The sequence below is a fragment of the Sabethes cyaneus genome, chromosome 3, assembly GCF_943734655.1.
Source record: "Sabethes cyaneus chromosome 3, idSabCyanKW18_F2, whole genome shotgun sequence".
NCBI classification, from domain to species: Eukaryota; Metazoa; Arthropoda; class Insecta; order Diptera; family Culicidae; genus Sabethes; species Sabethes cyaneus.
The window spans coordinates 213,677,931-213,705,801 of NC_071355.1; the positions used below are offsets into that span (position 1 = coordinate 213,677,931).

General features: G+C 41.4%; 1 protein-coding gene across 1 annotated transcript in view; it reads left to right on the forward strand.

The window, feature by feature from the left end:
• LOC128740678 (zinc finger protein 91) overlaps positions 1–27,871 on the forward strand; it is a 143,921-nt gene that overhangs the window by 87,130 nt on the left and 28,920 nt on the right. Inside the window, exons 5-6 of the mRNA XM_053836240.1 lie at positions 5,555–5,951; positions 6,121–6,489. Of these exons, the coding sequence (XP_053692215.1) occupies positions 5,555–5,951; positions 6,121–6,489 (766 nt within the window). The remainder of the gene's footprint in view (positions 1–5,554; positions 5,952–6,120; positions 6,490–27,871) is intronic.

Genomic DNA, 27,871 nt, shown 5'->3' on the forward strand with positions numbered 1-27,871 from the left:
AATGAGATATGCGGGCCCAGCATAGATTGCAGTATTGGAACGAAATCGGACAAAGATTAATCGCACCTTTCGGTTGATAGTCATACGAAGTGCTTCCCTGAGCGGTACACTTCTCGAAGGGTAGCAGGAGTGCCATCATTGGAGCAGTGCATAGCAGTGCAGCCTCCCCCCGAAGTAGTCCTGGCTTCTGGCCAGGAGCAGTGAGATTTTTTGTGGGTTAGAGTTTTACACCGTGCTACGTGATGTACATCATCATTAGTGTGAGAGGCATCGAGCTTTTCCTCACTTAAAAATCTTAAACCTACGGACCTTAGTCCAGAAAAGATGAAGGTCACCGTGGAAGAATTTTTCCCGTAGCACAACCCAACGTGGTGTCCACCTACTCCGTACTTTGACGAAGGGAACAACACCGAGAGTGTGCAGGTATCCAACGAGCAGCTCGCAGCTATTGCAAGAGACCTGAAAGCGGAGAAGGAGCCAGGTCCAGTTGGAATTCCTAACGTAGCCCTGAAAGCCGCAATTCAAACCTTCTCGGATATGCTCAGAATGGTGCTGCAGAACTGTCTACAGAAAGGTAATATGGAAAGGGCATATGGTAGAAACCGAGATTGGTATTACTGCCGAAGCCGGAAAAGCCTCCGGGAAATCCAGCATCGTATAGCATCTGGCATCTGTCTGCTACTGGGCACACTCGGAAAACAGTTGGAAAGAATTATCCTCAATTGTTAGACAGACGAAATTCACGGACAGCGCACACAGTCTCTCGAAGATGCCATTTGGATTTCGGAAAGAGAAGTTGATGCTATCCGGACAGTAGTCGACAAAGCCCGCGAACAGCTATGGCAGGTAATGTACAAGTATGGTTTTCCGGATAAACTGACGCAGCTGATCATAATTACCCTGAAGCGAGTGTGCACGTGCTTGTTTCGGAGGCACTCTCGAGTTCTTTCGAATCGCCGACAATAATATGAGAAAGGAAATTCAACGACGATTCAAGCTAGAAGTCGAACCTGCTTTTCCCTCCGCAAGACGCTTCGATCAAGGAACATGCACCGCCACATAAAGCGGATGATGCACAAAACGCTAATCCGAACGGTAGTCCTCTACGGACTTGAGACAGTAACTATGCTTACGGAAGACATACGTGCACTTACCATATTTGAACGAAAGGTGTTGCGTATTTTTGGAGGAGTACAAACGGATAGCGGAGAGTGCCATAGGCGTATGAACCACGAGTTGCAGCCACTACTTGGAGAGATTCCCATCGTAAACCTGGTGAAAGTTGGGAGATTACGGTGGGTCCATCATATCGCTTGGATGCCGGATGCCGTTCGCTTCAAGAGCCCCACTGGCGCCTTGAATAGAGGGGATCAACGTAGGGGAAGACTGTCCAGAACGCACCGTGGGGGTAGAATGGCCCATGCTATTAATTGCTTAAAAACGCGGAAACTATTTGGTAAAATTATGAATGCGCATTTTATTTTGGTGTAAAACACGCTAATTCATAATTATGTAGCATTTAAAAGCATCAAACATAGCCACATCCAATAAAATCAAGCGATTATCCGCGAACTCATTCCACATGTAAGAAATCACGGTTTTCTCTTAAGCTTTTACCACTAGTCGGTATGCAAATTTCATAATAGGGTATGTTGCTACATCGTCGTAATTGCCTATTCCCGTCCTATCCAACACAAATTATTAAAAATATCAGCATTTTTATGACACACAATGCAAAACTAGTTATTCCCTACTATTTTAGTTAGTTGTCTATCATATGCGATCAATCAAAGTGAGCTGAGATCTATTTAAATGCTATTTATCATTAAAGAAGTCCTACCAGCCAAATTTCCCACGTTTTTTCGTGCGACGAAGAAGACAATGTCGACTAATCGTTTTAATTTCCGTCATTCATAAATGAAAATAACTCACGCAAGGCATTGTCGTTATTCTACAGCCAGAAAAACTTGCCTGACCTGCCAAAATTTTGTAGAATAACATTTGTCATGCCGTCCTACACAAATACATGCGCGTTAGCTTCGTAAACATTGTTGTGCTTTTTAGTTTGGACGATGAAAAATTTTGATGGACGGATTTTAAAACGGTACGACGAATTTTAGCAATGAAGTCAGTTGCGTAATTTCAAAAATATGCTTTAATAGTCGCTTTTCAGTGATTTCAAAGTTCACGGATCGGAAGGTAAGTGTGTTTTAGTCAAATCAGCACAAAAACTTTTGGAGTATTCATTAAATCCATCCAGCAAATGATGAAAATTAGAATGGCTTTCCTTATTACGACGGGAATTAGAAAAAGACCCTACATACAGTCTATCTAATTGATATACTGTCATACTCGATGATTCATCACAAAAACGGCATTAACTATGCATATTTTTCACATATATTGCAAAAAACTTCAAAATACAAAACAGGGGTAGAATGCATCACAGCGGGATCGAACAGTTATAAAATATTTTTAATTTGCAGTACATCTTTCGTTTCGGATTATTCATTAAAAATGTAGCAATATCATGTATTGTATAGGACTTAGAATTTGCCTTAAACCTAATTGTACATTGTTTAACTTACAATATTTCATCACACATCAGTTGGAGAAAATTAGATGATTAAATTTTATTGCCAATTATGTTGAGATATGAACCCATTATGTCCCAGCAAACAAGCGTTTGCAACAAACGCTATAACGAACGCTTTCGCCATTTCGGCAGTCTAGTTTTAGGAGTTTATTTAACACGTGATTGAAAGGTAAATTTTTTGGTTGCGTTTAACGCCTAGCTGGGCAAACTAGGTGCGTTTTGTCCACGGGCTTTGGCGTTCTGCCTCACATAATGATTTTGACTCTTGCCAAAAATCGTCAAAAATAACAAAAAATACTGGTTTTTGTTAGGAAACTTCACCAGGAGTAAGTGTAAAAAAGATACCAAAGTCTTCTAGAAGTTGAAAAACGTGGAACAAACACGCCGTTGCTCTGCAAAATGATGTTTTGCTTAAGCGGTGCATTCTGCACCACCTTACCCTACTAGATGACTCGACCAAGTTGAAACCGCCTTGCGTATGTCGAGACGCTCAACGAATTAATACGAGTAGCCCAGGACCGGGTACAGTCAGTGGAGAGGAATTCTTGAAACGGTAAGAGTCACACCGGCTCTATGTTGGCAGAAGAAGAAGAAGTTGATAAACCCGAAAAGTCGGCCAAACAAAAGTGAAGAGGCGATCGATATTGCGCGGAGGTAACGATCGGCGTAAAAAAGAACTTGAATAGCGCCAGTTGGCAGACTATAGTCGCGTTACTGGCTCTATTCTCGGTCCAACGCTATGAAATGGGATGTGTAACGGTGTGTAGTACCAGCTAAAGGGGCCTGGATAGTTGGCCTTGCGAAAGGCATCTTACTTTCGGTAGCAGGAAAGACGCTAGAAGAAGTACCAATGATGGCCGTCGAGGTGCTCGGAATGATTGGAAACTGGATGGTGGGAGCGAAACTTCAGATAGCGCAGCACAAAACGGAAATGCTGTTGGTCAGTAAGTGCAAAGCGGCGCAGCGCTAAAATCACAATTGAAGATTATGCCATAGCCATCCGCATTGCTTGAAAGCATTGTACTGCGCATTAGTACCTACAACCAATACCTGAAAACGCCAGTATCATCTGGAATACCCATATCTTGTGCTGGACAGCTAGAATAGAACGTGTACAACTAAGATTTGTCCGTATCGCTCTAAGACGTTTACCGTGACTTCTACCAAGTAATCTTCCCCGCTACGAAAACCGATGCCAGCTTTTAGATTTGGATACACTAGAGAGTAGTCAAAAGATTCATCAAGCGACTTTTGTAGCCAAACTTCTCAACAATGGACTTGATGCCCCGGTTTTGCTATCTCGAATTGATCTTCGAGCCTCACGTAGCCAGCTTCGTTCATCGAGTTTACTGATAATTAGATTCCATCGGACCGTATATGGTTTTTATGATCCACTGACGTCATGCACTCGCACTATCACGCTAGTCGAAGACTTATTTGGCTTCGTAACCTCAGGCGCTTTCATTAGAAGGATAACAAGGTACAGGGTGCTGCAACAGACTTAGTTTTAGATTGAATTTTCATGTAGATAATGTCAATTGTCAGTTGAATCGACCAACATACAATACAATACACCCTCAAAACGAGTAGCAAAGTACCGGGTGATAATCGACGATCAGTCCAACTTTAAGAAGCACTTGGACAAAGTCGGAGAAAACAGCGAAGGCCATCAACGCAGTGACTAGAAATTAAAACAGCTATGGACCTCAACGTTATCTTTGAAATGTAGCGAAGCTGAACATGGATGCCTGGATGCCTGGATGACTTCTATCAGCATCATCCAAGTCCCGGTAATAATTATCGGACGGACGTCGTCCGACACAAGCGTAACTCTTGCTTGCGTCTGTCCGACGTCGCACGACAAATTCTTACTAGGGTGGAACAGGATAGAGAGTGTTACATGAGAAGTGAGAGTAGAGGAATTTGGAAGCTATTTAAATAACCCGAAAAAGAGTTGTCTGTTACTAGACTGGACTATCATAGAGAAAGAAAACCTCGCTCAGTTTGTTTATATTTAGCAGTTACGCCCTTTTGCTAGATCGTTTCCCCTACTGAATTGCACTTTCGACAACGGTCTTCTATATCTTCGTGCAATATGTACCTGCGGTAGTTCTTCGTCGTAATAAGCCGATCCTATTAGTATTATTATTATTATTATTATTATTATTATTATTAGCCCACCCAGTTAGCTCTGGGGTACGATACTGGTCTAACAAGCCAGTCGTCGTATGCTCGAATCTCGACTGAGCGGTGCCGCTGCAGAGGTAATATGATCTTTGTACTAGCCCCGTAATTTGCCTGTACTCTAATAATCGGCTGCGAAGTCTGTCGATAAAGAAAAGTTCAGTTCTTAAGGACGTTTATACCCATGGCTTTGCTTTTTTATTATTATTATCATAATCATTAAGGTGAAATTAGTCGTCATCGATTCTGCCAATTTCAAAAGAAGGTTTTTTGTTTGTAACAAAATTTCTATTCATGAAAATATATTCGCTGTGTTCAGATTGATAAGAAGAATGCAGTATTTACATTTTTACAAACCGAACCCCGCTATTGGGCTCAAAAACAGCTTCCGAAATTGGGCTCTCCGACGAAAAGTTAATGACTGCTAATTTCCCGTTATTGGGAAAACGAATTAAATTTAACTTTCTTAGTCAATCTGTGCGACTGTTTGCTTTTTTAAATTTGCCAAAATGATTAAATGCTTAATGGTTAAAAATCATTTTTCATAAAAAAGTTTATGTGCAATCAAATACTGATAAATTTAAACTACTGTAACTATTTTCTAAGTCCAATTGGCTTTTCATAAATCCCATAGCCGTGATGGTTTATTAACAAAATCGTAAATTTATACTCAAAATTTTACAAGGAGCGCATAAAAACTCTGTTATGTAGACCCAAAGCATATAAACATTCCCCAACATTATACAATCATAACTTTCTTATCTACAGCTCCAGTGCCATTGGATTCAACAACCATGACGGAAAATTATTCTAACCTTTCACCATCATCGGCTTCGACGGGATCGACAACTGAAACCCGTCGCATCACTGCCAGCTCCTACCATCACTCCGAGTCCCATCCCAACCCGAAACCATTGTCCGAGGCAATGGCGACAGCAACGACGGCAGCAGCATCGACGACATCGACCGCCAGCGCCCATTCGACCTCGACGACATCAAATTTCGCCTGCGATGATAACATTGTCGCCAGTTCATCCGCGTCAGCAGAAATCTTTTTCGCCATGGCCAATAATGCGTCCGAAAATAATACTGTTTACGTTGATGAAATCGTTGGCACCATCGCCGAGGACAGCTCGCTCGTGTCCTGGCAGTGTAAAATATGCCCGTTCAGGTATTTGCTGGCTTCTTAATCTAGCATTTATTTTTCTGTCCTTTGTTTGTTATCTCTATCCGATGCTGACCTTGCTAATTTGCTGGAAAATTTCCATTTCGCACCCCAAAAACGCAATTTTTTCGTTTTCCTTCATTAATTTTTTCCCTCCATCCAACAATTTGAACAGAACACCCTCACAGGCGTCCTTCCTGTATCATGAAATTTTGCACTCATCAACGGCTACAGAGTCCGGATCGAGCAAATCGACGAAAATCACCTGCCCGCTGTGCAAGAAGCCATTTTCCAAGGCGTCCCTTCGGTGCCACCTGCGTCAGCATACGGACGAACGAATTTTTCCCTGCGAGCTGTGTCCGATGAGTTTCACTCGGAAGGCAAATCTCAAAAATCACGTGTCATACGTTCACGGCGGGAAAACACGCCGCGCCGTCGTAGCTAAGCCGAATGCAACGGAAAGCATTGCCGGCAGGGAAATGGAGCCCGGCTCGAAACGAAAAGCGGACATTTGTTCTACCTGTGGGAAAACATTCGCAAGCAGGTGAGTACTCAGAGGGTTTTAAAATTAGAATTATTTGAAGGTAATGGTTTTTGAAAAAGACAACAACGATTGTTTGATTACTATCTGAAACTTCTTTGGGCCTTCCAACACATCACACAACAACTGCAGGGAGGAATGATAGCCCTGTAGATTTCACAATATAACCATGCTCTAGAATGGAACATCCAAAGCTGGTTCGATAAAATCACACCAACTTCAAGCTAGCCCTGCTGCCTCCACATATCCTCGTATTCATACATCACGAGCAAAACCCCAATTATGTAGAAGAAGAATAGAACTACAATCAAACTAAAATTGACAACTTTATGATGCAATCGATTCCCACCAACCGCAACAACGTCCCCAGTCTAACGACCCGACCGGCAGCTGGGCTTCCCTTTCTCGGGCGACATCGAATCCTGCAGCGCTGGATAGCGGCTGTGCCCGGGTCCGGGCACACAGGTCGATGTAAATAATTAAATATTTTTATATCCTTACACCATACTTTACGGCTGTTTAGATAAGCCCCCATTCCGACTCAGCAGCAATGTGTTCTGCTGCTCCGTCCGACCGGTCGGCCAGCCAGGTCTGCTGCCCAGGGCAGCCATCGGGTTGCGATGGATGAGAGTCGGACGTGGACAGAAATTGTCAATACGACAAGACTGATCCCCAAAAACCACGTAACCCAATCCACGCCAGTGCAACCGACAACCGTGCTCCGCCAGCAAACGGAGATCCTGGTCCTGGATAAACATAATACAGGCAAATTACTATCGCCGGTGCTGTAAAGCAAACAAAAACCTCAAATTCTCTGTCCAAACATCGTTGATCCAGCTCGGATCTATGTATTATGCAAGCTCACCTCCTGATCTGGCCGGAAAGTAGAGAATTGTGCTACTACAACCAACAGCAAAATGCCATCCCGCAGGATGCTCGTCTTGGTTTTTTTTAGGAAAAACAAAATGTCACTATCATCATCATTACCATTGGTGTCGTTTCACTAATCCATGACTTGGCAACAAACGTTACCACGTGTCTTCCTTTCCTGTCGTGAAAAGGAAACTACAGACCGTATGCGTCCTGATTTCTGACGTAGGTGCCGTTGCCGCATGAAAGACTCATTTGACCGTGTGTGGATTTCAATAAATTTATCGGCACAGAAAGATTCATTGTAAGTGGTTTCAGCTCACCTCTTCGGAAACAGTGCTTTTTCCTTGCCGTTATAAGCGGTGGTCACTCTCTAATCTCCATTGAAGCTCCGGCATTAACGGACCTTCGGATACGTGTATGTCGTATCGGTCCGGGGCAGGTGCTCGCTTTGGTGCCCAAGAAGCAATAAGCATCGGACAGGCCAGCATAACACACATCGAACCAATAAAATGCAAAGTTAATTACAGAAAATCTAACGTAATTTGTGAAAATAGCTACTTGACTTGATAGATTTACACAAGAGTGATACTTCTTGCTGCAGCTTATCGGCTGTTGCTTCGCTCCGGCCAGGATTGAAAGTGGTTGTTGGAATGATTCTTTTTCTGTTTTGCCCATACCCGACCAGCTAGCAGGGCGGCGGTGGGTATTATGGGACCAAACATGCGGACACTATTTATACGAATGAATTTAGTCGAAGAATTATGGGGCGTGAAAAAATTGCTGAGGCGGTGATGCTGAGACAAGTGACAGTGTTGAGCAAATTATATTTAAATAATTAACGGACTTAGTTTGAATTAAAAATCTAAAGTTCGTAGTTTGAATAATCAGCAGGAATTGGCATCCAATACACTATCACGCGGTATATACAAAAAACATGTTTCGGTCTGAAATTATGAAAAAATAAAATGAATTATTCAAATAGAACGGGTTGCCTGTATTTTAAACCTGTAACGTAATTCAAATTTTTCCTAGGAAATGAAGAACCAATAGCCAATATTTATACCAACTAAACAACGGATGACTACAATGGACTGGCCACGTAGCAAGGATGCCGGATGTGTGGCTTAGGATTAACCTTTACGTCCCCGACATCAAAAAATGATGGTGCTTTTGGCTCTATCTCTATAAATTATTTTCATTCGATTTTTTTGCAATTAATCTTAAAAGAACCACATTCGATTGGCCTTTAATGAAAAAATAAGTTGGTAAATTATGGTTCTATTTTCCCGGAGATATTCCAGATCGCAGTGGGATTTTCTTTGACGTCATAAGTAGAATGTGAAATAAAACTAAAAATCTGCTTAACAGAGTGCGCAAAAGTTATCCATTTCATGTGTGGACAATGAGAATGAATCTGTAGAGCGCATGTTCATGTCCCATACTCCGGAACATCCAGTATCGGTTCTATCGGAACTCAAAATTGCCCATTTTGAATTATCTTCAGTAATATGGCAAATGGGATATCAAATTAAAGGATTTTTCAACGCGAGTTTTACAGCCTAAAGAACTCGAAAAAAGAGTGTACGGAGCGTTAACGCTTCTAGCACGAAACAAAAATAGAAGTACAAATAATGTAGCTTCTGCAAACCGGCAAAAAAAAATTTTTTTTTCAATTTTGCCTTTATTTTGTAAGGTTTTGGCATTGAAAATAACAATGTATATATCAAAAGCGAAAATAAACTCGGGTTTCACGATTAAACTTCAAGCAAAAATTCCTAAAAATCGAGTTTATTTTTACGTAATTAAAAAAATCTTTTTGTTTTTTTCCGCCCCCCTCTCCCCCTTCAGTTGTCTAGCATCGGAAAGACAAAAACTTTAAAAAAATATTTGTAATGGCCTTATGACGTCAAAGAAAATCCCACTGCGATCTGGAATAGCTCCGGGAAAATAGAACCATAATTTACCAACTTAGTTTTTCATTTAATGCCAATCTAATGTGATTCTTTTGATTAATTGCATAACAATCGAATGAGAATAAGTGGAGATAGAGCCAAAAGTGTAACTGCAAGTACCACCATTTTTGATGACGGGGACGTAAAGGTTACACTTGTCACGCAATTCTAAGCCACAGAGAAATTAGTTCAAACCTCCTGCAATTAATTTACGGTCATCATCATATCATCTATTAGTTCTTCATTTTCTAGGAAAAACTTGTTTCTATGTATTTTGAAGCATTTAAAATTTTTTAAGTTTTTCACTACGATAGACTAGTGCAGGAGAAGAGATAACATACATTTGAAGATCTAAAAGGGAGTGATGATTCTGTAACAGTCAAAGCTTTGATTAAATTAAAAATACATGTACGGTGTTTTGGTACATTATAAACACAGAATATCGATCATATTTTCTAATATGATGCATAAAACGAACTTAATTCAGATACCAAACTCTCAAGGATTTTACAAGATAATATAATTCCGGACTTCCGAAAAGATGATACCCACATAATTGATTGTAATGTTTCTGCATGAAATCTGCATTATTCAAAACCGGAGCAATCCGGTTCAAGTACGCTCTACACTCTTGTTAAAACTTGTCAACCATAAGAACAAAACAATATGCCTTGTATGGTTGAAATTTCAGAAAGATAAATTAGAATTAGCTCCACAGTGGCAGTACAGTAGCACGCAGTATGTACATACAGTAGCTTACAAGCTCCGGGTTGGGTTGAAAATGGCGCCACACTGCTCAAAGAAGTCACTTCCGAGAGGATAATTTCAAGTTGTTCCAGTTCATTCTTCGCTTAATTGGTGTGCTGCTTGTAACAGCCTCGCACAAACACATACACACATACATGGCTACCGCAATCTCGAGCGAGGATTCACCGAAAAACAGTGCCACACTATGTCAGAGCATCACAGACAAGTTTCCGTTGTGAAACCCTTTCAAAATATATGATATTAATATGACACATCGGGTGATATACACAGGAGAAGCTATATATTACAAGCCCCCTCAGCAAAAAACTTTTTCCGCAGGGGATGGGAAGGATGAGGGTTTTAAGATTTAGTATGGCACCACCAACGCCGTCCGCCCCACCGCCACCCGGTTTCAGTCGATGCAAGCTCTGCCTGTAGTGGGCGAAGTGTCAGTAGAAGAGCTCACATCACTGTTAAAGGACATTCAGCGATACACATGTACAATGTTCAACCCCCATCCCCCAACTCATATGTATGTATGTACACATTCATTCACTGATGCTTCGAAAATTTATCGAGTAAATTTTGGCAGCATATGTATGCAGTGTCGTCCCCTTCCAGTTAGCTAGCAAGGCCAAGGGTTCGATGGAAGCCAGTTGGAAGTAATTACATATTCATACTGTAATTTAGCGAAATGATGCAGTTAAGATGGTGATGATACAAGCCAGATTGGAACGCGGTACGCAGAGGAGAATGAGCGGGTGTTTTTATCTTATGCTAAATCCATTTATTTATACTTTTTTAAAGCAGTAAAAATGCACCCTAGTATATCGATCACCTAATACTTTACCAATTATTTCGCGTCACACTGGCATCACGTTTGAAAGTTCCATTCAAGACTTACGTGGGAACTCATCATCGTTATAATAAGCCGTTCAATTTAATATTTCGATTTTTTTCACGGGTACTTTCCGTACCACCTACTAACGTGCCATAACTAAAACCTGCTGTGTCTGCATTTCCCCAAGAACCTGTCGAGGTAGAAAGAGAGATGCACTTGGCTACCACTAGTCATTCAGTTCAGTCATTCGATTGACGGTTTCTGCCGGTTGAATGTCGATGAAAAGTTCGACTATCTAAAATACCCCGCATTGGACTCTAGGGCCTGCTCGACGACGATGTAGAGCAGGAAAAAAAACTCTAGATGCTTCCGAAGAGTGCCATTCAGGAAGTGGTGATGCTGCCCAAAGCCCCGACTAAAAGTGCACGTAAAGAAATTACGACGAGCATGGAAAAACTATACTTGATTATAATAATAAACATAAAAATTTATCACCACATTCATTTAAGAAATATTCAGAAATGACATTTGCATGAAACGGGACTGTCATACAGAGGAAGATATATATGATAATTGCACTGTTTCCTTTCGGTGCAGCGACACGGTATCAACACCGAAGCTGAAAGCATGCGAAAATCAGTAGGAAGAACTTAAATACATACACACGTAGGAAAGAATTTATACCCACTATTTGAGAAGAGGATGAAGCTGAAAAGTTTTATAGCGATAAGTTTCGGGCTGTATAGGAAAAAGTGGCTTTGGTGAAATTTGCACTACTATTCTGATGGCACTATTCCGGTGCTGCTTGCTAGCAGACGGTGATGTCTGATGCCTGATGTTCTTTCAAGACAGCAGAACATTTCACATTGAAGACATCTGGCAGCGTGCGGTGCTGGGTGTCCATCATTTTTGGAGGACTCTCTCTCTCGTTCTCTCTGAGCAGAATTATACCTCTGTTTCTGAACTCCAATGCCATTTGACATAGCCTTATGACCATGAGCATGTCTATAGAAAACTTTAAAAATGTGTATGTACCTATTTATGATTCAACAAAGTCATTGTTCGGTAATTGCACCGATATTGTCCATGAAGACCGCTAAGGGTCGATAATTACAGATATACCCGTAATCCGACCTCAAATGCAAGTATTGACTCTGATCAAAGTGTGGTTTCCACAAGACGGCGCTATTTGCCACACAAGCATTGCACTGGCGTCCATCTTCGCATAGAGTTGTACAGCCGATCTTTAAGTAAAAGTCGGTGGTGATTTCATGAGAAGAATAAACGCATAGAGGAGGCAATTATATACAGAGTGACACATATATATTCGAACGTCAACCCCATACGTAATGTTACTTTTAGTAATTCAGCTTTCTCGTGTTGTAGTATATTTTTCATGTCCATTGCAAATTAAATGCGAGGAGTGAAAAAATCCAAGGAATTTCATCGACTACCAACGTTGCATTTTGCAGATAATTTTTGTAGGCGACCAGTATTGTGTTAAATAACGAGCAAAATATTAGCTAATTTTCCAACTAGTAAATAACCACTGTCACTTAAACAACCTTTCCGAAGAAAGCAACTTCTTGTACATTACCAAAATCATGAGTTATGGCAAACACAAAAAAATCACAAATACACTAGCGCCGTCCGTTGAGTCAATTCCGCATCATTTTCCATACCATCTTGAAGATGGTAGTCATTCGAGTAACCTACCCGAAGACAGCAACTTTCTAGATAGTCAGCAGCGCAAGATACAGCCTGTCTAAGCATATTACATGTACGCCACGTAGTGAATCAGTTTTGCGCTATTTCGCATGCCATCTTGAAGGTGACAGTCATTTGAGTAATCTTCCCGAAGGCCGCAACTTCTAGATAGTCAGCAGTGCAAGATACAGTCTATGGGTCATTCCATGCCAAGTGACGGAGAAAAAGTTCAAACGTGTAATCGACCTTCACGGATTTAAACCGAATTTACCCAGATTGTTCGTTTTCGGTCAGAAAGTAAAAATCCAAAATTTGGTACGGATCGAACATTCTCTCGATTAATGGGAGCGTCTCCATTTTTAAGGAATACCCGATTTTGTTAAAACCACTTTTTTTTTCTTTTGCTTATATCTCCGGAAATATTAAGTTTAGAAAGACACTATTTTCATATTTTCAAAGGAAATCATCCAAGGAATTGGAGAAAGATATTATTTTTGAGCACCAGTGCTGCCAAACATTTTTAAACTCAATTTGAAAACTAAATTTACTAATATTTTTTGAAACGATGGTTCTACAATTGTTGAAGGGACGGTAGGGGAAAGAAATGAAAATTTTGGTGAAGGAGGAGAAGAGCGGAAAGGAAGGGAGGGGGGGGGGGGGTATTGGTAGCTATGCTTGACAAGTAGTCATTTTGACTCCTACCTTTTGTCCAATGCTGGAAGGTGCATGGGACGAACCAAGCTATAATCTGAGATTATAACCGGATTCGAACTCACAACACCCGCCAGGGCATGTGGTTCGCTGGTACTTGTACCTTTGAACCATGGAAAGGTACAAGTAGATTATAGCTTGGTTCGACCCATGCACCTTCCAGCATTGGACAAAAGGTAGGAGTCAAAATGACTACTTGTCAAACATAGCTACCAATACCCCCCCCCCCCCCCCCCCTTCATTTCCGCTCTTCCCTTCCTTCACCAAAATTTTCATTTCTTTCCCCTACCATCAATTGTATCCCCTTCATCAATTGTAGAACCATCGCTTCAAAAAATATTAATATATATGTATGACCACATTTCAAGGTCAAGACTAAAAACTTGAGATTAGTCTACAACTAAATTTACATTTTTCTCTCAATGAAGACAATCTTATCTCAAAAACTTCATTTCATCATGTTCCGCAGATTTTTTTACATAAGAATCACTCATCGCCTCGAGGTATTCTTTGCCGATCCCGAGATACAGCGTTTTAAAGCAAGCAATTCCCCATTTTTAATGTAAAACTAAGAGCAAAATAACTTTTTTTGAAGCAGTATTTCTCTTCGCAATGTAAAAATGCTTTGGCATATCGGGAAAGCATTTATACAGTATATAAAAAGGTTTTTCTTACCAAAATATTGTTACATTGCGTAGAGAATTACTGCTTCAAAAAAATCTGAGAGGTTGTGCACAAAACACGACCACATAGGTGACGTAGGACTACGTAAGTCTCTTTGTAGCGACAATCTACATACGCAACGTTTATCCTAGTAGTAACATTGTAGAGTAAGGAGGGGTAAAAGTGCGATGCGGGTAAAAGTGCGATTCAATGATTTATCGGTGCAGATTCCGAGTAAATTTTCTACATTGGCATGGATGGGTGACTACTTTAACAGCTTGAATCTAACGTAAACTTTGGTTGCTTACGAAGCATAGTTGCTGAGTTATGTGCAAATGTTATTTTGGGGCGGTTTTGATGTAATTTTTCGTTATACGGCAAATGTGATATCAACAGGAGGATATTACGTGTTGAAAACTTGTAGCAGCGTTTTATATCACTCACATATCTGTTTTGAAAATACGGCGAAAATAATTTACAAAATATATTTCGCTTTTCCGTAATTTAATCTAACCCCGTCAAGCGCCAAGCGGGGTAAAAGTTCGATTCACGGACGGGGCAAAAGTTCGATTCATGGACGAGGCAGAAATGTATAGCTAATTATATATAGCTTTAGGCACTATATTACAGATACTAGAAATGAAAGATCTGCAGAAAACTGTGTTCCCTACAGGTGTTGGCCGAAGAAAAACAATATATTTCCGCTGATGAAACAAAAACCAAACGTTTGGAAAAGTTTCGATCTAACGGAGGCTGCAATACACCAGCGCCAAATTGAAAAGGTACAAATTGAGAATATTCCTTACCGAAACATAATGCAGATTGAAGATAATATGGTTTTGTTAGCTACTGCTGGGCTAATTTCATAGATTCTAGCTTCGAACTTTTGCCCCGCGGTATTCGCACTTGTGCCCCGCTAGTGGGGTAAAAGTTCGAATCTGCACTTGATCAGAAGAATGAAGAATTTATTTTGCAAAACACTATTACCACAGATGATTTATAGTTGAATGTGAAGCCTTTGAGTTACTGCATCACTATAAAATATATTATGTTGCTGTCCTTCTTTATATCTCACGAAAATTGATGACAACTTCAAACATCGCACTTATGCCCCGCTCTACTCTATACGTTCAATCTTCAACTGATTTCGGAGTTATTTCCATGAATTGATTGAATCTATTTTATTAATCGAAGTCACACTAAACCAAACAGTAAGTAAATTTTCATGATCTGTTTCTACGTTGAATAGTGCTTTTCCTCTGGTAATCGGTAGACGATACGGGCGAGTTTTCAAAAGGCTGAAAAATTTCCGCAAGACTTTTCTGCAGTTTACAAAAGAAGAACGCTGATAATAAAGCATTTACGCGTTGCAGACGTTTTGAAAGTGGCAGAAAATGTCGCCCGTGACCAGAAAACTTATTCCCGCCATTTGTTGGTCGTCCGCAACGGCGAAAAGTTCAACTTTTCCCTCGTTGCCTGTGTTATTATGGTATTAACTGGGCAAGAAAATACAATAAACTCTTCAATCGTTGTGTGTTCCTTAAAAGGACCGGTTGTTTGATTATCATAACTCTAGCTTGCAGTAAACTTGCACTAACGCACCTAACGTAATTCTCTTTTCGGTAAATTGAAGTACCGATAACCGCTAACCAGGCACGGCTTGTTGCAACGGACCAGCCAGAAAGCCTCAGCAGCTATGCGATCGACGAAGCTGTTCGTGTATGGTCATGAGGCACGATGAAATACCAGCCCAGGCCAAGTGGACAACTGCAAGTGACGTGGCATAATTCTGGTCGTTTTGTTGTCGCGAGCAGCATATTTCCTTCCAATTCCAGAACTACAGCAGCCAGATATTCCATCACGGCAGCGAGACGAGTGCGCCAGCTCCAACACGCTCAGCATACTTTCCTTTCCTTAGCTGCCGATCAACACGACCAACTGACGACGATGTGAACCGTAAGGCAAACAATGTTTCAAATACAACCTTTAAAAGTACCTCGAAAGCTGCCTGTCCGATGTGTCGCAAGTTAGCTGCTTGCCGATTTGTCGCCAACGAAAGCCGCTGACCGACTGACGATGCGCAGTAAAAGGCATAGCAGCCAAAACCATATCGTTCACTGGCGGATAAGTCGATGGAGTCTTCGGTTTGTTGGCGTCTCGTTTGGTGAATTTGGATGTCTTCGTTGCCTTAACCGGGGAAGCAGCTACTGCTGAAACTCAACAATTTTCGATCGGTTTCTATAGAGCGTAAATTAAATACAATCATAAGAAAGCTTAACCCATAACTTATATCGTATATATTTCTGTCATCCGTGCTAGGGAAGCACTGACGTGGGAAAGCAAAAAAATGAAAATAATTCAATTTTCCAATGACGCGCATTGAAAATCAATAGTTTTCTATATTTTCAATATTTTCGAAATCGATTTTCCGATCAATTGGTGTAAATATCTTGGAAATCTATTGAAAATTGACTGAATTATAAGCCGAAGCGTGAAAACGCATTTCCACTTTGATGACGTCATTTCCAACAACCAATCTCGAAGCGAGAATTCTGGTAAAACATAAGTTCATTTTAACGTATGCTTTCCGACTGTAATATGCAATTTTCAGGTTCTGTTTTACGGCTATGTAGTCTGTATTTAGCAGTCAAAACGATGTTTTGCTTCTATATCCGACGTGTCGGTGGTTTTATTTCACCTTTTTCAAGGAAACTAAAATATTATTACATATAAATTCGTTGTTTTAAATTTTTCAATAGTTCAACATCAAGAATCCATACTTTTCTTCATTTGGGCCTATTCTTAGAAGATTTTCCAATCGATTGGTGTAAGAATATTGAAAATCGATCGGAAAACCGCTGACCTATTAGCGCTCAAAACCTATCATTTTTCGTGACGCTCGCATTTTTCGTTTTTTTTTTTTTTGAATGACACCCTGACTTGCCGTAAGACGTAGTCCTACGTCAAAAGTTATTTTGCTCTTAGTTTTACATTAAAAATGGGGAATTGCTTGCTTTAAAATGCTGTATCTCGGGATCGGCAAAGAATACCTCGGGGCGATGAGTGATTCTTATGTAAAAAAAATCTGCAAAACACGATGAAGTTGGAATTTTTAAGATCAAATTGTCTTCATTGAGAGAAAAATGAAAATTTAGTTTTCAAATTGAGTTTAAAATTAGTTGGCAGCACTGGTGCTTAAAAGTAATATTATTTCGAATTCCTTGGGTAATTTCCTTTAAAAATGTGAAAATAGTGTTTTTCTAAACTTAATATTTCCGGAAATATAAGCAAAAGAAAATGAGAGGTTTTGACAAAAAGGGTAGTTTCCTTAAAAATGGAGGTACTCCCATTAATCGAGGGAATGTCCGATCGGCACTAAATTTTCGATTTTTGCTTTCTGACCGAAAACGAACAATCTGGCGAAATTTGGTTCAAATTCGTGAAGGTCGATTACACGGGGCTCGGACACTTCGCTTGAAATGACCCCTATACAAAAATATTACATATACGCTAGCGCCACGTAGTGAGGCAATTCCGAAATGATACAATCCAACGAAAAGCCCTCGATCTGCTGAACAACTTTATCGAAGACACAAACGTTCTATACGGTCAAGACCACGAGTTATTCCATGTTGGAACCAATTAAGTCAATTCCCATATGCTACGTAGACTCCATTGACACGGTTTCCATTAACGTGGGCCCTATTAGCGTCCTTATTGGGGGGATTACTGTACCCTGTTTGAGTTACGGTCGTTGATATCAAATAAATTTCGAAACGGTGCTACATGCGGCACTATTTTCCGTGACCTCAAATATTTCGACATAAAAAGAGGATTTATATACTACTTACTGACCCGAAAAACTTAGTATTGCCACAAATTAAACTGTGTTGTACATAACTAGTGAATCTCCAATGACCTTTGTCACAATCTCGAGTTTTGCAAGTTTCTGAGGAGCTCAACCTTAGATGATTCATTTTGGCAGTTACGAAACTATGAAAGTAGTATGGGTAGTTCAATATACAAATTTCTAATTTTTTTCTCACAGTCAAGTAGAAAACAACTATCTCCCCTCACCGTTGTTTAGCCAGATCAAATAAAGCGGATAGCTCTTAAATATTCGCCGTGATTGTATAACATTCATTTCGCCAAATACCATTTCGCGAAGACCCTTACGCGGAATGTACCATTTCACGGAAAACCTTTTCGTGAAAAGTGCCATTTCAATCCTCACTTTACTCGCTATCGCTCGTTCGGACCCAACTGAAGAGAAAAGTAATAGAGATCAGTAGACCTAGGAAAACAAATAAACCTAGACAGAGGTGATTCCTGCGGGGGGGTTGCAGATAGTTTTTGGTGGTCTTGTTATTGACTATTATGTTTTATGGAAGAGTCCAAAATTTCTCGAGCTTGATTAGTTTTTGAATTGAGGAACTTTGTATTTCATTTGTATGGGAGCCCCCCCCCCCCCCCTCTTAAAATGCAGAGGGTTCATAATTTGTGATAGAAAAATTCCTGGCTCCTAAAACCCCACATGCCAACATTTGGTTCCATTTACTTGATTACCTCTCGAGTTATGCAGAAATTTGTGTTTCATTTGTATGGGAGCCGCTTCCCTCTTAGGTGGGGGAGGGGTCTCTAACTATCATAAGAACCTTCCTCGGCCCCAAAAACCCCTTCATGCAAATTTTCACGCCAATCGGTTTAGTAGTGTTCGATTCTATAAAGAACATACCGACAGACAGACAGACAGATATCCATTTTTATAGATACAGTTATAAGATTTGTCGAGACGGGATCTGTTGAAAACCGTAAAAAAAACCCGGAAGAAAACGAAGCGTCGGAACTGCAGAGGTCAAAAAGGTTGTTCGAGAGCCAATTCGTCGCAGTTGCGATCCGGTCCGTGCGGAAAATGGCAGTTGAGCTGAATATCCACAGGGAATCTCTTCGTCGAATTTTAAAAATAAATCTGGATATGAAAGGATCTGGATATCATTCAAAAAACGTTAAGTCCATGTATTACCGGAAGCTACAAAACAAAAACGACTGCTTGGAAAGTTCAGAAACCGTAGAGAAAATTACTTCAAAGCTTTCAACTAAATTTTCAATTACTTTTAAAATAAATTTGTCCTTCATCGAGCGCAAATCTGCAGCTGATACCGATAACGATCGAAAAGCAAACAATTTTTCAGTTCTCGAATGTTGTTCTATTCCGCCCAGGCACAAATTTACTCACACTTGGTAGACCGTGTTCAATTAGGGTACGGGAGCGTATTTTCGGCCTGTTTCTGAATTTAGCCTATTTCCCTTTTCTCTCGCTAAATAAATACTTTGCCGATACACAACTTTAAAATGTTATAACTATTTTCTCAAAATGTAAGTTATCTACTGTTTTTTATTGAAAGAACATTAAAACCACGTGTTCTTTCACTAGAACTAGGTCTGGACGGAAAAAATTAAAGCAATCGCTTAATGGGCTGAAATCATCAAGCGTAGGTTTGTCTGATGTCTGAAGCTGTAGCTCAAACTGATCAAATGCTAGTCTGATGTCTGAGGCTAGAACTGATGTCGGTGCTAGTAAAACATCCCATTTTCCTAATAAAACTACAGAAAATAGCAAAAGTAAGACATGATATTTGACAATTTTTCAATAGCGCAAACTTAAATCAGTACTGTCCTTTGTTGAAGTCGATGTGCAGATCCTGCTTAAAATTTCAAATTTAATGAATGTCAACTCAATCAAATTAAAAATAAACAAATAGCCCAGCAGTATATGTGAAAGTTGGTGTACTTCCCCACCAGTCAAAAATATAAACAAATCTCTACGATTATACACACAATTACGTCGCTACGTGGCGGACGTGCGACTACTTCTAATCCATACATTGCCAAACTCTTTGGCTTAAATTTAATGTTCCTTTTCAGTTTTCTGCAGCGAGATTTGCCGGCATGATATGTAATGGTAATAAGCAAGACCAACCAAAAATTTATCAGGAAATCCGTACCCAACCTCTATTCACAGTAAACCAGACATGCTCCCCAAATTAAGTTTATCTCGGCAAAATACGAGAGAATCATTTTAAGAAAATATTATCTCAGCATAAATATGCAAATACACACAACACAACCATTCGGTAGCATACATTATGCTTTACGTCAAAAGCATTCTAAAACCAGGACCTGCCGGCAGCTCTCACTCACCCCGGGAGATGCGGAAAAATATTTTTCAGATAGGTGTCTGTTTTCTTCCATCAGAGCTCAAAGAAAACTTGGCGATCGTTGGCTTTCGGCGAGAAACGGCAACCCGCAAAGAAAGAAGCACGATACAATCTTTGTGTACGAACGAGACTGTTTGAGTTACACATAGCGTCAAGATTTTCATTTTCCTGGGAGGAGTATTTGCCAACCTCAGCCCACGTCAGTCAGCTGCCGTCGGGTGCTCGAATACGAGTGAAAAATCTCCAACTTTATATTTGCACAACTACAACTAGAAAAGGGCAAACAGAGCGCAAACGAAAAACTTATCTGGCAGGAGACGTCAGGAGTATATCAGCCGAGTGACTGTTTTTCCCCCAGGATAGAGCACTCTGACTGGCTGGGCTGGCTGGCTGGCTGAATGGTTGGATCGGATCGGATCGAAACCTCGTACCGACTCCCAACCCAACCCAATTCGAGCCTGCGATGAATGAAACCGAAGCAGAACAGAAACGCGCAGCACACGGTCTCTGACTGAAGAGAATGATTGACATTTCGATAAAATCGCTCTCGCCCTTTTGCGCAGTGTGCATTCCAAGGGTTAGGTAGGTGCTTTGCTTTGTCTGTCTCATCCGAATCGGTTGTAGCTAGATGGATACTCTGTCAGAGCCACCGTACCGTACCACCACGCGCCGCCATTCGCAAACTGGAGCATGAAACAGCAGAACACTGTGTGTGGAACGCATTCCCTTGATGGAATTTTAGAAAAAGAAATACGGAATGATTGACAGATTGGGTTTGATCTAGGAGGAGCTCCCGGGATAACAGTATTATATTGTGCTGTATATGTGAATGTATGTACACGAAATATGCTTTCGTCAAGTAAATTGTTTATTTGGATTAATCAATCAATTTTTTCCAAACATCGATTTAAATTGCATTATCACAAACTAATTGTCAATTCACACATTATCATCCGAAGGCTATTCAAGAAACACCCCGGCAAGCACTTTTTCCGGTCATACATTTCCCACCCAACATACATCATTTGCCACATAAGAACGAATCGCTGAGCTCCCCAGACGAAAGAAATAAACCGCAGTCAACCTCAAAACGTAAAGATAAGAATGATTTGTTTCGGCGATTTACGACTGCCGCTGCTGCTTCCCCCACACCACTGCACTGGCGCTGCTACTGCTGCTGGCTGTCACGACGATGGCAACTATGGCTGCCTGTAATGATGTCGGCCATCAAAAGCGTTATCCAATGGATAAAGCAACCATTTCACGCTCTTTTGAAAAACTCTTCCACGCCCGACCGGTCGTCTATAGGCGATCCATTTCCGCCAAATCTCATCCATGTCGTCGTGACCGGTGGTGTCCTTCCGATGCGGTATGCGATGACAAGTGCTCGGTCACTTGGTCGCTGCTGCTAGAGATGATATGGTACCGATTCCGTCGTACAACAACCGGCATCATCGTGACACAAGAGATTTATAAGGTTCCAGAAGCACCCTCTAGATGTGTGCACTACTGTCCTGTCCTGTCTCGTCTCGTTCTGTCCCACCGCCACCGGAAATGAGAGTTATTGCGAAGGCTTGCTTATATCGTCGTCGCATCTCGAACCGGCAGCAACCAATGATGATGGCACGGAGCGGTCGTCATTATTATTGACTGGACTACATTAATAATGCGTTTCGATAAAAGTACAGCCAAACAATCGCTTCTGCTGTCCGACCATTGGATGTTTATAGACTATCCGTACATACAGCTGAATGGTCGGTCTAGGAAAGAATCGAACTTCCCACATCGACCCGAGAGAGTGATGATATTTTTCAATTGTCGTATTCACCACATTCTGCGGAATGCAGATATATCGTCATGAGCAGAAGATTTTGGAAAAGTTTTTTTTTATTTTCTCTGGTCACCGCAACGATTTCCACTTTTCCTACAAAACAACTCCGCGTGTTCCGTTTTCAGGGGGCATTCTATAGCGGGTTGGACGCTTGCTGTGCGGCCATCGGAATACTAAATCATGTTCGTTGTATACGAAAGATAAAAGTATTCAATCGAACAGTGGTAGAAATGCTCGGTAAAATATATCCTTTTCTGATGGCAGTTTCCTTTCCAGCACCGGTTAGTTCTCGACACCGGTCCCAGCTACAGTCAACGGGAGGAAAAGCCATACGAGAAAATCTATTATTATTACCTATAGATATTGCAGTGCCGAGTCGAAAACTTACCATTTGTAGGATTCCTGCAGTATTTATAGACCGTTTTGTTATGGTCAACTAAAATAAGAATATTTTTTCACCTATCAAAGTAAATACCTTCCTGTGGGGCTGTGGAATAGCCCCGAAGCGAACCGCAGGCAGATGCAGTTCCGCAGACCATCTTCCCGCAAAGAGTTCATACGTGGTTCCGGTCCAGCGGAAATACGCTTTAAATCTGCAGGAGAAATCTATCCTGGGTGTCCCCTCTGTTTGTGCCATAAAACATTCCCGCACAGTTGCACAGACACACATACACTCGCTCGTCCGCGCTAGCACTAGCACGGTATGTTTGGGTAAGACTGTAACCGGATCTAAAACTATGGGAAGGAAAAAAACCGAACATAATGGTCCCTTAAGTTGAACACGCCGCCGTTTACCGAAGGTTTGCTGAAGGTTCCCCCTCTCTCTCTCGTTCTCTACCTCCTGGTATAGATGGCAATTTACGTTACACGTGTAGATATAAAGCTTTCGGCTATTATCATCATTTTTATAGTATTAAATGTCGTCGGAGTTCCCGAAGGTAAGGAGAAAACGAGTTGTTGTCGAGGGGATTATTTCAGTGATTTGAAGACGGTGTACACCTTCCCCACTGGAGGTTACGATATCAGATTTGCAAATCGAAGAATAATTAATTTGATTAATCATAACCATAACGTTAGAGTTTGCTGCTGCGATTTCTTTAGCAAAAAGGCGACAGGACACGCTTTAGATTACTGAAATATGATGTAGCCAATGACAATTAGTGTATTAGTGACAATTAACTTTTCAACTGGGCAGAGTCCAGCGGTACACAGATTCCAGAATCAATTCTGCCTTAGTTCCTGTTGAAGTGTACATCGTCGTTTTGCTAAACTTTATTGTTAATACATAACATTTGAACAACTCCATCAACTTTCATGATGTTGATGCCAATTGAAAGATGGTATTCTTTATATTTATTTTCTGCCTGTAGAAGTGATACGAACCAACTAACACAGCGTCAACTGTGTTCCAAGGACGTGTCGATGCTTGACAATGTTTCGCCAAGAAACTCCTCCCCAATTTCTCGACTGCCGCATACTCTTCAGGTCCTGCTCCACTTGATCCAGCTATCGAGCACGCTGCGCAGCTCTGGGTCTGGTATCAACCGGACTCGAGACGAACACCATTTTTGCGGGGTTGTTGTCTGGCATTCTCACAACATGCCACATCCATTGTTCCCTTCCAGCTTTAGCAACTTTCTAAAGGGGGCTCTGTATCCTTTCTAGATACTGGGTTCGCCGAAAAGCTACGTCAGCTCGTGGTTCATCCTTCTTCTCCATACACCGTTTTCACACACACCTCCTAAAACGGTCCTAAGCACACGGCGTTCAAAAATGACCAGTACTTTTAAGTTCCCGTTGAACATTGTCCACGTTCCGTGCCTGCAGAGGACTACCGGTCTTTTTAGCGTTAATTAGATGGTACATTTTTGGTATGGGGGTGAAACTTGCCAGACCTTAAAGTCTAGTGAAGTCCGTAGTATGCACGACTTCCGGCAAGAATACGTCAACGTATTTCTCTGCTCCAGCTATTTCCCGACGTCGTCAACGACCCGTAGTATACGAATTCATCCACCTCCTCGAACTCGTCCTCGTCGATCACCGCACTATTGTCTATGGGAGCTCAATCGCAGTCGGTTTATCCTGCTAACAGATACTTGGCTTTAGACGTATTCGCCACTAATCTAATCATCAATGTTTCACGTTTCAGTCTGGTATACTGCTTAGCAGCCCTCTGCTAAGTCCTTCCGACAATGTCCACGTTTCATAATACCTTCGCAGCAGCGATGTTGAGCAGAAGACAGGAAATACCATCGCCTTGTCGAAGTCCCTTGTATGTTTCAAACGGGCTTGATAACGCGCCCGATATCCTCACACAGCACTGTACACTATCAGTCGTGACCTTAATCAGTCTTGACAACTTGCCGGAAAAACCGTTTTCGTCCATAATTTTCCATAGCTCTTCACGATCGATAGCATCGTAGGCAACCTTGAAGTCTATGAATAGGTGGTGTGTATGAACTTGGTATTCGCTACACTTTCGGAAGATCAGTCGTAACACAAAAATTTGGTCCGTTGTCGAACGCCAGTCCACAAAACTGGGTTGACAACTGCCCACAAATCTACTTGCTAGCGGTAGTAGATAGCGAAAGATGATCTGAGAAAGCACTTTATGGGCGGCGATGAGAATGCTGATCGCTCGATAGTTCTCACATTTCACATTCGACTTGTGCTTCTTCCACCTTAGGATCATCTCACATTCATCCGGCAAGATCCCACCGTATATATCCTGATTCGGCTCGCGGGCATAAAGCCTTTATAGAATTTATGCGTTTCCTTAGAACGATACAGCTGTTCCATTTCTTCCAGGTGGCGCTTCTTATCGCGGAAAAACTGGCTTTGCTGTCTTCGTTTCTGTCTATAACGTTCCACGTTTTGACAAGTCCCCTGCTGCAGCATCGATGCCTGTGCTGTATTCTTCTCGTCTAACACCCTCTGGTATTCCTAGTCGAACCAGTCGTTACGTCGACTCCTCTCAGGAAACTCAATGGCATCTTCCGCTGCTCTGTTGATGGCTGCCTTAACGCTATCCCTGCAGTCAACTCCCCCTGCAAATGACGGATTTCTGTAAAGGTTACACGACTACTAAGAACCATAGTAGAGGGTCCAGAGCCCCTTAAACGGAGGATGGTTTTAACAGCTGTTATCCATAGCTATTACGTAAAGACATGAATGGATAAACCCCTAATCCAAGGTGTGACGCGACCCGTGGCAAGAGATGAATGCTAGAGGGGGTTCTATAAATATTCTGCCGCAAAGGAGCCTATGGAGTACCAGGGCGCCCTCCACAGTAATTTGCCCTTGCTGCATTAAGCCGGTCACTGATGCAGTGGGCCATTTCTTACCGAGCATCCTCTCTCTACCGAAAAACAAAAAAAAAACAAGGAGGTGGAGAGGAGTATAGGGGAGGAGCAGGACCTGAACGATGCGCTAGCAGAGGTTCAGTCCTGTTCCTCGTCTATCCTCAACACACCGACTCGTTGTGAGTCGACAGGCGAAGATGTGGCTCTGCCGAATTTCTGACTGTGTGCTGAAGGGTGAGCTGAAACAATGGAAGAACCGAACAGTCATAGCTAGAGCACTGAATTGAGAGACTGGCCATGTCACTCAATAAATAGCATCATCAAACCACCGCTACTCATTGAAGATACGAAACGTGTATCGCTGGTTTAATGATGACAAATTCTCGCGAGCGACTGAGTTACTATGGCCAGTCTCTCTATTCAGTGCTCTAGCTATGACTGCTCGGCTCAATCAAAAAAATTTATAATGCCGAGTATTAAGGTTACTTAAAACTTCCTGAGTCTCAATAAGAGATCACGCTTACCGGTCTTGTGACAGGACATTGTCCAAGTAAATATCATCTTCGGAAGCTCGGTTTCGTACAAGATGACGTTTGTCGCCTATGTAATGCCAAGAGCGAAACGTTGGTCTGCAATTGTGGAGCACTAATGGGACGCAGTCTGCAATATCTCAAAATAAAATGGGGAGATCTGGTTTGCGTCACCGATCAAGGTAGGTTTAAACCAAGTTATCCTTGATTGACACCTGTCCATCTAGCAGCCTATCACTTCCTCAATACCCAAGTAGCACACTTTTGTCATTTCTGGTTGCTGAAACCTATTTATAACTGAAATTAGTCATTAATCGGTTACCACAACCAGTTTATAACAACTGTGCTAGTTGGGTAAGTGATAGGTAAGCTTGAAGCCTACAGTAAAAGATATAAATGGGGCATACCACAATAGTTCAAAATACTGACGCATTGGTAAAAGTCCTCAACAAAAGAGGATCCCAGCAGTCCTTGAGAGTGGCTTCGTTTAGCTCTCCCTCACCCGGTAGCGCAACCCCCAGGCATTGCGCGTACTCAGTAGCGACCTCAGGTAAATTGAGTCGTTCCAGATTATACCGTGGCGAGAAACGGTACCGAAAGTTGGTAACAACGGCGATTTCTATGGCACACTTTAATTATCAAAAGGTAGTGGTCAGAATCCATGTTGGCGCTACGATAGGTTCTGACGTCGATAATATCCGAGAAGTGCCTTCCATCAATCAAAACCGGGAAGATTTGCGAGTTTGTCTGTTGTGGCGATGTCCAGGTATACCGATGTGGGAGGTACTTCGTATGGTCATATTTTTGGAGGCGGCGAAGTCAATGAGTCGATGGCCATTTTCGGTTGTAAGCGGGTGTGCGCTGTACTTTCCAATAACCGGTTTGAATTCCTCCTCCTGACCATCCTGAGCGTTGAGCTCTACGATGGCGATTTTGACGTCATGTCTTGGGCAGTTGTCGTATTCACCCTCAAGCTGCGCATAACAGACGTCCTTATCGTCCCCGTCACTTTCTAGGTGTGGGTTATACACGCTGGAAATAGCTCTTTTTGACATCTGCCTTCCTGGCATCTTCACATCGTCTTTTTCTATCTTTTCAACGATTTGTTGTCGTTTGTTATCATTTTAGTGGCATTTTTGGATGTTTATGATGGCGTCTATTTTCATCATACGTAGTATTTTTCATTGTCTTTTCTACATCTTTTTATAGCCTTTTCGTTATTTTTTATTGTATTTTTAGCCCTCTGGTGTTTTCCGGTGTCTTTTCAGCGTTTTCTGAAATATTACCGGAACCATCTAGAATATCTTGATCTTCAAGGCAATCTAATATAGCACGTATTAGTTATCTACATTAACATGCGGGGCATCTGCATTAACACGAATCACATATTACATCAGTGATTCAATACGCGGCAGACTTATCCGAGGTGGAGAGTAGCAAAGGACTTGAATTGACAGTGGCCCGTAGGAGTTGTCTTAAGAGCTTGTCATCAGTAGGTGTTAGCCCGAAAGGGCTCGCGTTGGTAATACAAAGCTCAGTGTTGAAATGGCTTATTTTATTTAGCAAAACGTTTCCTTTTATACTAATTTTGACTCTCGAAATAATCGTTACTATCAATCGATAATTTACTGATCCTAATATGTTCTTAAGGTTAAAAAGAGATAGACTATTGGGACTGTATATAGAATCATTATATGTATAGTGTATTTGATGGTTAAGCCATCCTCAATGAATGTAATTGGAATCCTCGCTGGTCGCGACGTGAACGCTGGTCGACATTGAACATCAAAAGTACTAGTCAGCACTTTGTGTGCAGTTGTGAACAAATGCATTGTATGCCCAGACTCTATGTGACTTAATGAATCATACAGTCGGTTGTTTGTTTTGATTTGTTATGTAATGTTTAGTTGTCATGATAAGTAATGTTAGATTCGAGTGCGTATTTTCATTGTCTTTCGTCTTTTTCGTCGTATTTTCTACTTGTCAAAATTCTTTCGTCATCTTTACGCT